Source organism: Lolium perenne, chromosome 7 (assembly GCF_019359855.2).
Source record: "Lolium perenne isolate Kyuss_39 chromosome 7, Kyuss_2.0, whole genome shotgun sequence".
Taxonomy (NCBI): domain Eukaryota; kingdom Viridiplantae; phylum Streptophyta; class Magnoliopsida; order Poales; family Poaceae; genus Lolium; species Lolium perenne.
This window is the reverse complement of record NC_067250.2, coordinates 94936313-94950246: the sequence shown is the minus strand read 5'-3', so window position 1 is coordinate 94950246 and position 13934 is coordinate 94936313. Positions and strand designations below refer to the sequence as shown.

Below are 13934 nucleotides of genomic sequence, written 5' to 3'. Positions count from 1 at the left end.
CTACCATTAACAAGCATAGACATAATAACATCAATCTTATCACTCAAAGAAGAGGTTTCTTCAACAGAATTTACCTTCTTACCTTGAGGAGTCCTTTCAGTGTGCCATTCAGAGTAGTTGATCATCATATCATGAAGAAGCTTTGTTGCGGCACCCAAAGTGATGGACATAAAAGTACCTCCAGCAGCTGAATCCAATAGGTTCCGTGAAGAAAAATTCAATCCTGCATAAAACGTTTGGATGATCATCCAAGTAGTTAGTCCATGGGTAGGGCAATTCTTTACCAAAGATTTCATTCTTTCCCATGCTTGAGCAACATGTTCATTATCCAATTGCTTAAAATTCATAATACTACTTCCCAAAGATATAATTTTAGCAGGAGGATAATATCTACCAATGAAAGCATCTTTACATTTAGTCCATGAATCAATACTATTCTTAGGCAAAGATAGCAACCAATCTTTAGCTCTTCCTCTTAAGGAGAAAGGAAACAATTTCAGTTTTATAATGTCTCCATCTACATCCTTATACTTTTGCATTTCACAAAGTTGAACAAAATTATTAAGATGGGCAGCAGCATCATCAGAACTAACACCAGAAAATTGCTCTCTCATAACAAGATTTAGTAAAGCAGGTTTAATTTCATAAAATTCTGCTGTAGTAGCAGGTGGAGCAATAGGAGTGCATATAAAATCATTATTATTGGTGCTAGTGAAATCACACAACTTAGTGTTCTCAGGAGTATTCACTTTAACAGTAATAAAAATAAACTAAGCAAACTGAATTAAATAAAGTAAATGCAAGTAACTATTTTTTTTGTGTGTTTTTGATATAAAGAAAGCAAACAAGACAGAAAATAAAATAAAGTAAAGCAAGACAATAAACAAAGTAAAGAGATTGGATGTGAGAGACTCCCCTTGCAGCGTGTCTTGATCTCCCCAGCAACAGCGCCAGAAAAAGAGCTTGATAACACGTGAAGCACACGTCCGTTGGGAACCCCAAGAGGAAGGTGTGATGCGTACAGCAGCAAGTTTTCCCTCAGTAAGAAACCAAGGTTATCGAACCAGTAGGAGATGAAGGCCACGTGAAGGTTGTTGGTGAAGGAGTGTAGTGCGGCGCAACACCAGGGATTCCGGTGCCAACGTGGAACCTGCACAACACAATCAAAATACTTTGCCCCAACTTAATAGTGAGGTTGTCAATCTCACCGGCTTGCTGTAAACAAAGGATTAAACGTATGGTGTGAGAATGATGTTTGTTTGCAAGGAACAGCAGAGAACAATGATTGCAGTAGATTGTATTTCAGATGTAAAAGAATGGACCGGGGTCCACAGTTCACTAGTGGTGTCTCTCCAATAAGATAAATAGCATGTTGGGTGAACAAATTACAGTTGGGCAATTGACAAATAGAGAGGGCATAACAATGCACATACATATCATGATGACTAATATGAGATTTACTTAGGGCATTACGACAAAGAACATAGACCGCTATCCAGCATGCATCTATGCCTAAAAAGTCCACCTTCGGGTTAGCATCCGCACCCTTCCAAAACATTAAGTTGCAAACAACAGACAATTGCATTAAGTATGGTGCGTAATGTAATCAACACAAATATCCTTAGACAAAGCATTGATGTTTTATCCCTAGTGGCAACAGCAGATCCATAACCTTAGAACTTTCTATCACTGTCCCAGATTCAATGGAGGCATGAACCCACTATCGAGCATAAATACTCCCTCTTGGAGTCACAAGTATCAACTTGGCCAGAGCCTCTACTAGCAACGGAGAGCATGCAAGATCATAAACAACACATATATGATAGATCAATAATCAACTTGACATAGTATTCCATATTCATCGGATCCCAACAAACATAACATGTAGCATTACAAATAGATGATCTTGATCATGATAGGCAGCTCACAAGATCTAAACATGATAGCAGAAGAGGAGAAGACAACCATCAAGCTACTGCTATGGACCCATAGTCCAAGGATGAACTACTCACGCATCAATCCGGAGGCGGGCATGATGATGTAGAGTCCTCCGGTGATGATTCCCCTCTCCGGCAGGGTGCCGGAGGCGATCTCCTGAATCCCCCGAGATGGGATTGGCGGCGGCGGCGTCTCTGGAACTTTTCTCGTATCGTGGCTCTCGGTAATAGGGTTTTCGCGACGGAGAGAATAAATAGGCGAAGGGGCAGAGTCGGGGGGCGCCAGAGGGGCCCACCCCAAAGGCCGGCGCGGCCAGGGGCCCCACCGCGCCGCCCTAGGGTGTGGCCACCTCGCGTCCCTTCTTCGTCTCCTCTTCAGACTTCTGGAAGGCTCCGTGGAAAATAAGACCGTGGGCTTTTGTTTCGTCCAATTCCGAGAATATTTCCTGTGTAGGATTTCTGAAACCAAAAAGAGCAAAAAACAGGAACTGGCGCTTCGGCATCTTGTTAATAGGTTAGTGCCGGAAAATGCATCAAAATGATGTAAAGTGTATATAAAACATGTGAGTATTGTCATATAACTAGCATGGAACATAAGAAATTATAGATACGTTTGAGACGTATCAGCCCACACGAGGCCTGCCACGCCTTAAGCGGGCCGGCCCATTTAGTTTGCCGGCCGGGCCAGCTGACTTAGTTTGACCGGTCAACTATATAGCTGGGCTGGTCCATTAGTTACGTGGGCCGGGCCTAACCTCTAAGGTTGACTGGTCAAAAGTTAAATGGGCCAGCCCACTAAGCATGTGGGCCGGGCCGAATGCACTCGTTTGACCGGTCAACAGGCAAAAGGGCCGGCCCACAAGACATGTGGGGCCAACTTTCCTGTTATTGGGCCGACCCATTTGACAAGTGGGGTCCACCATAAAGCAAGTGGGCCGGCCCAAGAAGTTAGTGGGCCGACCCAAGAAGTTAGTGGGCCGGCCCAATTAGCCTGTGGGTCCCACTTTCCTGCTATCGGGCCGGCCCATTTAGTAAGTGGGGTCCACCATAGATCAAGTGGGCTGGCCCAACAAGCTAGTGGGCCGGCCCAAAAAACACAGGTGGGTCCCACTTTCCTGTTAAAGGGCCGGCCCATTTAGTATGTGGGGCCCACCATATAGCAAGTGGGCTGGCCCAACAAAATAGTGGGCCGGCCCAATAAGCAGGAGGGGCCCACTGTTCGTGTAACCGGACCGGCCCAGTTAGTAAGTGGGGTCCAACATAAAGCAAGTGGGCTGGCCCAACAGGTTGGCGAGCTGGCCCAGTAAACATGTGGGGTCCACTTTCCTGCTGACGGGCCGGCTCAGTTAGTATGTGGGGTCCACAATAAAAGCAATTGGGCTGGCCCAACACGTTAGTGGGCCGGCCCAATAAGTTTGTGGGGGCCACTATCGTGCTAACGGGCTGGCCCAGTTAGTACGCGGGGTCCACCGTTAAGCAGGTGGGCTGGCCCAACGAGTTATCGGGCCATCCCAATAAGCTTGTGGGGCCCACTTTCCTGCTAAAGGGCCGGCCTAGTTACCAAATGGGTTGGCCCAATAAGCACGTGGTCCCACTTTTCTGTTAGAGGCCCGGCCTAGTTAGTGTGTGGGGTCCACCTTAAGGCAAGTGGGCTGGCCCAATAAGTAAGTGGGCCAGCCCATTTAGTTGCTGTTTATATGCCGGCATGATAGGCGCTGTAGGATTTTGCAGGCCGACACATATGTGATTTCGCTTAATTGGGCCGTTTAAGTGATGGGAATTTGTGATTTAGATTGCACAGAACATAGAAAGATACTGAGAATATTTACGCAGCACATGATTTCTGTCGGATAGCCTCACCTACCACAAGCACCATAGAAAAAATGCGCGAAAGAACTATAAAAACTAACTAAATATTACATCAGCTGCAAGGCTTTGAAAAAATATTACAGAACCCAGTAAACCTAGCAATACAATGAAGCGATTCGGCAATCTTTTAAGTTGTCCATGTATCACCTATATCTGAAACAAAGACATTACAAGTTAAGACAACAACAATGGAAAGGCAAAGACACTACAATATTGTTTGCCAAAGAATTTTGAACTCATCATTTCGTCGTTATAACAAGATCATTGTAATGCGCACAATAAGCAAACAAAGAGTGCATGCCGCATACCAACATGCAATATAACAGAGCTCGTTAGAATGAAACAGCAGACTTACTACTGTCGAGTCCCATGCAAACCAACATGTTCAGCGAGTATAAAATTGGCATGAACAACATAGTAGCAGGCTATAAATTTTGTAACAACGACTGAGCAAGATGAAGTTATAATGGCTACATCTACAGAGCAGGGAATGTAAACCAAAAATAGAAGTTACGATGACAAAAGCTAAAGAGGAGGGAATGTGAACCAACATGTGCCAATTGCAATTACTTCAAATTGACCGTGAACTAAATAATACTCCTGAACTTATAGTGAAGGGGATGCAAATCAAGATATTTCGGGATATAAACTTGTAATGAGCAACACATAGAGGATAGTTAATGCTGGAGCTTAGGATGGACCAGATACATAATATAGTGAGATCACATGTGAACTTGTATAAGAGGGAACGCAAACCAATATGTTCAGCATTCCATATGTGAGCGTCATGCCAAGTCAGAGAAACAAGTCAATAATGTAGCTTTTGAAAAACAAGATGGCACACAAAATTATTATCTAGTAGTATGACAAGTTTATTTGTACTAGAGACTAGATAGCAGAGTGATAGCATGCCAAACTAAGTCCTTACTTTTTTAGCTTGTAGGCCTACAGCGACCCACCACTGGCTGTTTCCCGACTCTAGCTGCCATTTCACCCTTAGAGCATCTCCACTCGTCTCCCCGAGAAGCCCCCCACGAGCCATTTTTTACATCCGAACGGCGAAAAACGGTCCAGTCGCGCCCCCAGGTTCTCATTTTCGTCCGGAAAATGGCCTAATTTCGTCCGGACTCCCCGGGCCATCCTCGGTTTCCCGGGGATCTCTCGGGGACTCCGGATGGAGCAAAACCAACCGCCCACGCCCACGTGTCTCCTCTTTCATCCGGACTCCTCGGGCCATCCTCTTTTTCCCCGAGAAACGCCGCTTGGGGAGCACACGACTGAAAATATACTGCCCCCATGCCAAAAGTTGATCCAATCCGAACGAAAAATTTCGCCGGATTTGGACGTGGGGAGCCCAACGAGTGGGGATGCTCTTATCCTCTTTCCCCTCTCTCTAAGATCCCACCCACGGTGGCATGGCCATCGAAATCTGTTGTCACAGTGAGCACGGCGGCCTTGGAGAGGCGGCCCAAGCAGACGGGGATCGGCTCGCAGAGGTGGTCATGGGCTCACCGCTGACGGCGCCAATGTCCATGGCCAGCATGCTTTGGTGGCTGAAAGCTTGAGCGCACAGTGCCGGCGAGGCTCTCAGCTGCATCCTTCATGTGTGCAGCTCAAGGGCCAAGAAGGTAGATGCAGTCAACGCCAAAGAGAGCGCGTCGTGCTGGCATGGCCGGTCGTGGCCGGATGCGGTGGTCGTCCCATGCCCTGCTGGCGGGGAGACATGGTGCGGCGCCATTGCGAGCAATAGGAAGAAGCCATCTTTTTTGGTAGACCAGAGCCGTGAAAAGCGGCGCTGGAGATGGAGGAAAAGGAGCGGGACATGGGCAGCCGCCGGCAGGCAGCAGTAGCCCAAACCCAGTCCAGCCTGACGGACTATTGCTCGGATGAGTGCCGTCAAGGAACCACACGAGCTGCGGATAACCAAAATATGCAGCAGTAAAAGCCAATTCAGAAGGTGCATTCTGTTTTCGTCTTCTGTTTTTCTAGCTTAGATGTGTTGTTCTTCATGAATCTATCTCAACAAATTCTCCAAACTGGGAGGAACCCAGCCCTCAAATTTGTTTTCCTTTCCAAAATCAAGAACAGAAGGCGGTAGAAAAAGAGAATCCCAATTCATCCACGAAACTAAAAGCGAGAATCGATCCCAGGATTCGGTGCACCTTTGGAGGTCATCGGAGACATTGTGCTTGAACCCGTCTAGGCCAGTGGTATTTTTAGAATAGGGATTGCCCCCTGGTTCCATTGACATGCAACCATAATAGGTCTCATACATCATTCAATTACAATTTTGAAACTCAACCATTGAGCGAAGCACAGATGGGATATAAGGACTAAGGAGAATCAGCTGAAAAGCTAATCTAGAGGAGGGGAGCGCTTAAACATCTTCATGAAGCCTGCATAGTTCATATCTAGCCAATCTGTAACGACTCAACCCTTGTTTCTGCCAGCAGCAGCATGTTGACCAACACTGAAGTGTGAGAATGCTTGCAAAGCACTGGTCATGTTCTAACGTTTGCCACCACCTTGTTCCAGATTATATCAATGCTTGTCCAGTTTCTTTTCTAAAACCAGAATTTGTTTGTCAACAACCAAATATACCAAAGCACATCAGAATTGAAAGTGTTAAGTACCACATTCTCTCATAATAAATTTGATAGTTCTGTGATTATATTCTACTGTATATGCATCTTAACTGAGTTTTTTTATGGATTTAAGGTAATAGTGTCAAATAATTTGAGATGCCCACTAAAGTTACATCATAATTAGCTGTTGATCGATTTCTAGCACTATCTTTAGTGGAAAAAAAAGTAAAGGAATGGATGAACTACCTTTCCGCCTCGGTTAGCTTATATACAATATAACATAACAGCTGACTATTTCAGCCAATGTTCTGTGAAAATGGAAAAACTCAACTGAAAAGTAAGCAACATAGACCTTGCAATAAAATACATAAGCATCAACTAAGCAACATAGACCTTGCAATAAAATACATAAGCATCAACTGTTAAAATAATAGAAAAAATAAATTATAAATAATAAGGCCACCTTGGATCAGCGCTGGCCAAATATTATCAAATCATCAATTCAGGACTTGTATGCTCTCCAGGGAAAATAGCATCAGTTGCTGAAAATAACTAACTATTTTGAGGGAGAGCAGGGGAAATAAATACACATGGATATATATTACTGCTATTTTACCATTTGGTTATCCGAAAGTACAAATGTGCCAAAAACTCAAATTTCTCTCGTACAGAGCTTTGCATGGTTCCTCCCCGTAATAGTGGCATTGATCGTGTGCTAGGCCCATATTTTCATACTAATCCTATATTTCCAGTAATACATAGTAGCTTATTGTGGTATGATCTGTTAGATAGAAAAGACCTAAATTTGATCATGTTCTGTGATTGCTTCAGATAGTAGATACTATTTGGGGTAAAAGATGATTAATTAATTTATTATTTTGGATAGACGGTGCAAATAGTGATAACTTGAAATGTGCTACGGTATCAAAGATTTGCTAGTGTAGTTTGGAGCAGTCCTAGACGAAACTCTCACATTTGATTTCCCTATTTTGTAAGCCAAAGTTCTCATATTTGATTTCTCAATTTCGTAATTTGGAATAGTACCTTGAGGATTTGACCTGAATTTTCGTATGTGCTCTAGAGGACTTCAGGAAACATTATTCTTCGAAATATAAGTTATAGTACTATTGTATTTTTAGGTACGCCGTTGTACGTATTAAATTCCAGTTTGCTATGACTCTCATAAAAATCCTCGTAATTTATCCTATCATTTTGTATTTCAAGGAATCTAATGCAGATTATTACGGTAGCTTTACTTCTCTTGTCTAGTTGTTATCTCCTCGTATCTTCTCAAAGTTGGCTACCTGGGTTCAACAGTTGAAGAGATCAAACAATAAATCAAATAAGTTCCAACCATACGAAGAATAAGCTATACTTCACAAAGCTATAGATCGGCCTCCTCTTAGGTAGAGCGTTGGGCCTGATGATGTGTTACGTACTTCCCTAGGTACAGGTTCTGTCAGCAAATTCATGAACTGAACCACATATTACAGAAAGTAGGTTGTTGCAACACTTTGAAGATGCATACTGGACAATTACTTCTATATTGTTTCAAAATCAGAGCTATCATATGTAAACAAACGATGGAAGAAAAAAAGTGAACCTATTAGAAATACATATATGTACAAATGCTGCAATATGGAAAATAAAAAGAGAAATAATTTACCAATGGCATGGATTTACCTTAGTTTATGACCTTGAATCCAACAGCAATCGTTTACAGATGGTTCTTTCCAGTACTCAAAATCTGAGGTCACCATAAAAGAAAGATTGGAAACTTGCAATACCAAACACCTCACTGAAACTTGTTACAATGCTGCAGGTCCGGCTGATTGGAAACTTGCAATACCAAACACCTCACTGAAACTTGTTACAATGCTGCAGGTCCGGCTGGAACTGGCGTTGTCCATCTCCATTGTTTGGTTATCTATGGCTCTATGCCAACAACCACAACGCAGAAGCAGGACAATCCGGTCGGCAGCCACCAACACAATGTCCATCCATCAAAGGCCTGGATCAAGTGAACTGTAAGCATGCTCTCGGCGTTCGGTAGCGCTAGCCCTGCGCGAGGCTGCTTCCTCAATTCTGCCGGAGGACAGGCATCAAGGCGGCAATCGATGGGTGCGTGGCCACGGCTGTCTTAGTTGCACCGTGACCAGGGACACACTCACGCGCACAGCGGGGGATCCTCAGTCGCCTTCTGGGCGGGGCACTGCTTGGCCCGCGGCGCCATCAGTAACATGCCTCTACAGCTCAGGCATCGATGAAAGCGAGCCCAACCTCGGGGAGAACCTAGTTGATCTCTTCCACAGCTCCTTGCCGCCAGCGACGATACATGGCTCCCGCGTCCATCACCAGTAGCCTCAAAAAAGGAGGGAGATGGGAAGCGGCTGACTTGGTCGTGCTCTACAAAATCGGCAGGCCCACATCGCGTCAATCAAGAATTAGGAGCGGCTGCCGTTCATCCTCGCAGCCATGACCCACCATCACCACCACACGGTTGATGTTGCCAATTCATGGCGGCAGCGGGGGGAAAAAGCACCGAAGGGCCGATGGATCGGGGAGGCAGCTCTAGAAGAGCAAAGAATAGAACGTGGCAAAACAAAATCGCCGGAGATGCAGTTGAGAGGTCCTTACCTAGGCTGGAGAGGGAGGCACCACTATTGCCCGGGCGGCAACCTTCATGACATGAAGCAGAGGACGGCACTGCAGTCGACCGCCGCCGTCCAAGGAAGGAGCACCTCACTCTGACTACAGCTGGCAGTCGTGGAGGAGCTCAGTTAGAGATAGATGACGGCAAGGAAGAGGTCAGCTAGGGTTCAAAGTGAGCGGTGGTTTGGGGGAGGAAGACGGACATGGAAAAGAATTTTGGAGATCTCTCTGGAGAAGAAAGGCCTAGATGAAAATAGAGAAAAAAAATATCTGGAGGAAGAGATCCTAATCGGTGGCTTATTAAGCGGTGGAAGGTTGACCAGAAGACCGGGAGCCTAACCGGTAGCCAGCCTGAAAAAAAAAAGATCCACCAGCACACAACCGGTAACACTTGGCTTTAACGCCTGAAAAAAAAAGAATAAAAAGGAGGAAGAGTGGGATCTATGAACGTAATTTGAGGATCTACAGTTGTTACAGTTGTAAAAGAGTACGTGGCATAGCTATTCAATCGTAAATTCATCCAACTTTTATATAGGGGTATAACAACCTCCATTTGGAAATAAGTGGCTCAACTTTATCTGGATACATCTACACATCGAAATCCATATCTAGATATAGTTAGGGCATATAGGGTGACGTCAGCCTTCCCTTACGGCTGCCACGTAGGATTTTTGCTTAGTTGGAGAAGAGAGAATGAATAAAGAGAAGGTTGTCTTCCCTTAGCTAAGAGATGATCTCTTATGAAATATAAGAGAAGACTATTTTCTCCATTATACGAATTGTCTTCCTTTAGACACATAATTTCCTACTAAAAATAATTAATTCTCATTTATTGTAAGAGATGAAAATAAGAGATAATACATTGTATCATTACTATTTATCGTCTTCTCTAGATGACGTGGACTAGTAAGAGAAGACATATCTTCCCTACCATTATACATGTCCTTAGGTCACTTGTTTTCAAACGGAGGAAATATGAAATGAATGCTAATTAAGAAGATCTTTTAACAAGATCGCTGCGATTAATGAAATATGTTATACCTTAAAACTTAATCCTCTCTATTGATATCATTGTCATCCACGGGGTCGCCATTTCAGAGCTACGGTAGGTGGTACAAAGTATGTAGTACATGAATTTCTGATGATCTATAAGTATAAACATCATAATAGCATATATGGTTCAGATATAAGATTGTGTAACTTGGGCCGTAACAGTAAGAATTACAAATAGCAAGTTGTGTCAACATTGTTTTGAAACAATGGCAAAAGTAGGGATCATATAACTAACACAAAACAATATCACACTCATCCTAGTAACATCCACCATATAACGACAACAGATTACTCACACATACATGAGAAAAACATGATGACGTGATGTTGACAACGCTACAAAGCCCTCTTCGGTGACCTAAAGGGTGGTCCTGAGACAAAGATCGGAAGAGGCGACAGCTGTCCGCATGTGTCAACGTGAAGAGAATAAAGTAGCTGAAAAAATGGAGACATGTGCCACTAGATAAGATGGTCTTTATAAAAAAAAAGGTGGTAAGATGGCATATCATGTTGAAGGCGTTTCTGGTATATTTACTTACCTTCGCATCTCTGGAAACTGTCTATATATTGTTCAAGGGGAGCATCCAGAGAAAGACAGAAAATGAATCTCAAATGCAAAATACAAGGGATGGTGAGAGCTTTACTTGATGAAATATGCACCAAACAGATAGCAGGAATATATGTGAGAAGAAAGGGAAAAAAAAAAAGAACAAGCCAGATCTCAACGTGGTATAAGACTTGGTAATGTAGGTTGTAGATGTTCTAAAGCAATGCAAAATCACCACAAATGCTAATTCATGAAAAAAGAATTTCGCTAGAGTAGACACGATATACTGCTGCTGCACAACACAATACAAAACTAAACTTTAGCAAGGTAGAACTAGCAGAGTACAACACAGGGGAAAGCTTCAAAAGTTTTGCAGTCTGAGTTATCTATATCCGTCGAAGAACTTTTTCTGCAGCCTCAACAGTTTTCTCAATATCCTGGGGGGTGTGAGCCAAGCTGGTAAAGCCTGCCTCGAACTGGGACGGTGCTAGATATACACCTTCTTCAAGCATTCCACGGTGGAACCTCCCAAACTTAGCAGTATCGCTCTTCTTGGCATCATCAAAGTTGTAAACAGGGCCACTCGCGAAGAAGAATCCAAACATTCCTCTGATGTGTCCTCCACACATCTCATGCCCTGTTTTAGCGCCAGCATCCAATATACCCTGGACAAGTTCACCGGTGACCTTGTCCAAGTATTCATAGGTGCCAGGCTCCATCAGACGCTTGAGCGTGTGGATTCCAGCAGTCATAGCTAAAGGGTTTCCACTGAGGGTTCCTGCCTGGTACATCGGCCCTGCTGGAGCAACCATCTCCATGATGTCCTTCCGCCCACCATAAGCACCAACTGGAAGACCACCACCAATAATTTTCCCCAACGTTGTCACATCAGGGGTGATTCCAAAATACTCTTGAGCTCCACCATACGCTAAACGAAAACCAGTCATCACTTCATCAAAGACCAGAAGCGCACCGTCTTGTTTGGTAACCTCACGGAGAGCATTTAGGAAAGCAGGTGTTGGAGGAATGAAGCCAGCATTGCCGACAACCGGCTCAAGGAAGACTGCAGCAATCTCCCCTTTATTATCCTCAAACAGCTTTTTTACTGCCTCGGCATCATTATATGGTGCTGTTAGAGTCCCAACTGTGGCTCCCTTGGGGACTCCAGGGGAATCTGGGAGGCCAAGGGTGGCAACACCACTGCCAGCTTTAACAAGGAAGGAATCAGCATGGCCATGGTAACAGCCTTCAAACTTCAGAATCTTTTCCCTCCCGGTGAATGCACGTACAAGGCGGAGTGCTCCCATGCAGGCTTCTGTTCCCGAATTTACAAAACGGACCATCTCAATACTGGGGACAGCTGAGATAACCATCTGAGCCAACACATTCTCCAACGCACATGGAGCACCAAAGCTAGTTCCCTTCTTCAGAGTTTCAATGAGTGCAGCATTCACCTGAATTAAGAAAAAAAACAGTAACACCAATTTGGTTTAGCACAGTCAAGTCAGTGTTTATCTTAACTTTTCTAAATCAAGCTACATGTTTTTTTTTATTTCAATACTCAATGAGCATTCAGAAGTCTTCAGCTGAGATATCTGCTTAGGCTATTCGACCAGTTTGGTTAACATGATCTGAGCAACAAAAATTACAACACATTACTACTTTAATTCTACCTTTTTATTTTGTGAAAAAACAGCAAATTGTACCTTTCTAGTTTAATTACCAAGTACTATGAAGAAACAAAAGTTAAAATTTTGTACCAAAGAAGAATTAGCCCAGATAAATTAGGTTGAAATATTCAATGTAGTACAAGTTTATGAAATGTAGAGGGAGAGGAGAATGTACCGTATCATCTGCGTGACCAATGATGGCAGGACCCCATGAACCAACATAATCAATGTATTCATTCCCATCAACATCCCACATGTGAGAACCTTTTACGGAATCGAAAACTATGGGCTGCCCGCCAACTGACTTGAAGGCACGGACTGGTGAATTAACACCTCCAGGCATCAGTTCCTGTGAAGTCCAACATCGACCAGTAAAACATCCACAACAGATAGGAGCAACGAACATCAAATGTGAGTAAGATCACAAACAACAAAGGAATGTAACAGTGTTATAGATGAGGATCGAGTGTGCCGTCTCATTAAAGTTTTGCATCAGAATGGGGCTGTGCCAACGATTTCAACCTATGTCAATGAAAGATTTCAACTACTGTCCTAAGATCCAAAAGATGACTAAGAGGAATGGTCCATTTTGTACATTATTTCAGTCCAATTACCCATGGCGACCTTCCACCTTATATGCTCATCGAGGATGTAAGATCCTGTGGCAAAATGGGATCGTATACCTTAGCTTAACATAACTGGTTGATTTTGCGTTTATGTTCTAAGTCTGTCTAAATGTAGCAATCTGATCTAAGGGCACAGTTGACCTTGCATTGCGGCACCTAGACCTCTAGTCTCCAACCTTGTCCTAACTGAACCTGAAATCTCATCCTATGCAACGCATTCTAGTCGCATAAACAGATGCAAAAGCACGCAAATTAGCCCCAATTTCTTCCCGGGGAAAGTTCCAATTGGGCAGAGAACGCACGTCTCCGCGCAATTGCACACAGAGAAATCACCGGTAGAAACACCTAACAGAACCAACCGCGCAGCCCGAAAAGCACACGAGATACTAAAACTAGCGAAGAAGAGAGAGAAAGGAGGAGGCAGCACCTTGGCGGCGTTGAAGATCTCCTCGGACTTGTGGACCGTGTAGGCCTTCTCGCCGACGGAGATGGCGGCCCGCACCACCGACCGAGCGCGGGGCGCGCGCGAGGCCCTGGGCGCGGACACCGTCCGGATCGAGATCCCCGAGGCCACGGCGGCGGCGGCGGCGGCGGCTGCTGCTCCGGCCATGATGCTTCGGTGGGTCGCGTGCGTGGAGAAGAAGATGAGGAGGGGATAAGGGAATTCGCGAGGGGTTTGGTGGGATTGGGTCTAAAAAGCTCGGCCCTGGCCCACGGTAGAAGAAGGTCGTCTTTTTCTCGTGAGAAGATAGGGGAGTGTCCGTTACGTGCTAGATGGGCCGAATTTACCCGTGCTAGACGTGAAAACTAGGAAGGCCGGGTTTATATGCTGCGGTTTAGTCCACGCCATTTGCCCGCGGGGGAGGGGCACCATCCGGAATGCTAAACCTTATATGCCGACCAGGTCGACAGTTACAGCGCGTCGCACATCTTCGCACGCGATACTGGTTGGCCCAGTTCGCGTTATCTCTTTATTCAGTTTTGTTTTTTTACCA

The 13934-nt window shown here is 44.5% G+C and overlaps 1 protein-coding gene and 2 long non-coding RNA genes across 3 annotated transcripts; 1 reads left to right on the top strand and 2 right to left on the bottom strand.

Annotated features, from left to right (window-relative positions):
• The first annotated feature begins 5134 nt into the window (after positions 1-5134).
• Positions 5135-9916, top strand: LOC127316603 (uncharacterized). Its single transcript, XR_007860502.2, has 2 exons — positions 5135-5763; positions 8276-9916. It is a non-coding gene; the product is annotated as an uncharacterized lncRNA (long non-coding RNA).
• Positions 6020-8280, bottom strand: LOC127316604 (uncharacterized). The gene is made up of 2 exons (XR_007860503.2): positions 6785-8280; positions 6020-6743 (listed from the first exon to the last, which is right to left on the bottom strand). It is a non-coding gene; the product is annotated as an uncharacterized lncRNA (long non-coding RNA).
• Positions 9917-10813: 897 nt separating the features above from the next.
• On the bottom strand, positions 10814-13607 carry LOC127316602 (glutamate-1-semialdehyde 2,1-aminomutase, chloroplastic). The gene is made up of 3 exons (XM_051347048.2): positions 13367-13607; positions 12489-12662; positions 10814-12097 (listed from the first exon to the last, which is right to left on the bottom strand). Exons 1-3 carry the CDS (start codon positions 13547-13549, stop codon positions 11030-11032), a joined length of 1425 nt encoding a protein of 474 aa, XP_051203008.1. The 5' UTR covers positions 13550-13607; the 3' UTR covers positions 10814-11029.
• Positions 13608-13934: the final 327 nt, after the last annotated feature.

Coding starts and splice junctions, on each gene's coding strand:
- LOC127316602 (XM_051347048.2), bottom strand. CDS start 13,549: ATGGCCGGAGCAGCAGCCGCCGCCGCCGCCGCCGCCGTGGCCTCGGGG. Junction 12,663..13,366: donor AGATCTTCAACGCCGCCAAG/GTGCTGCCTCCT, acceptor TGGACTTCACAG/GAACTGATGCCTGGAGGTGT. Junction 12,098..12,488: donor TTGGTCACGCAGATGATACG/GTACATTCTCCT, acceptor TTCTTAATTCAG/GTGAATGCTGCACTCATTGA.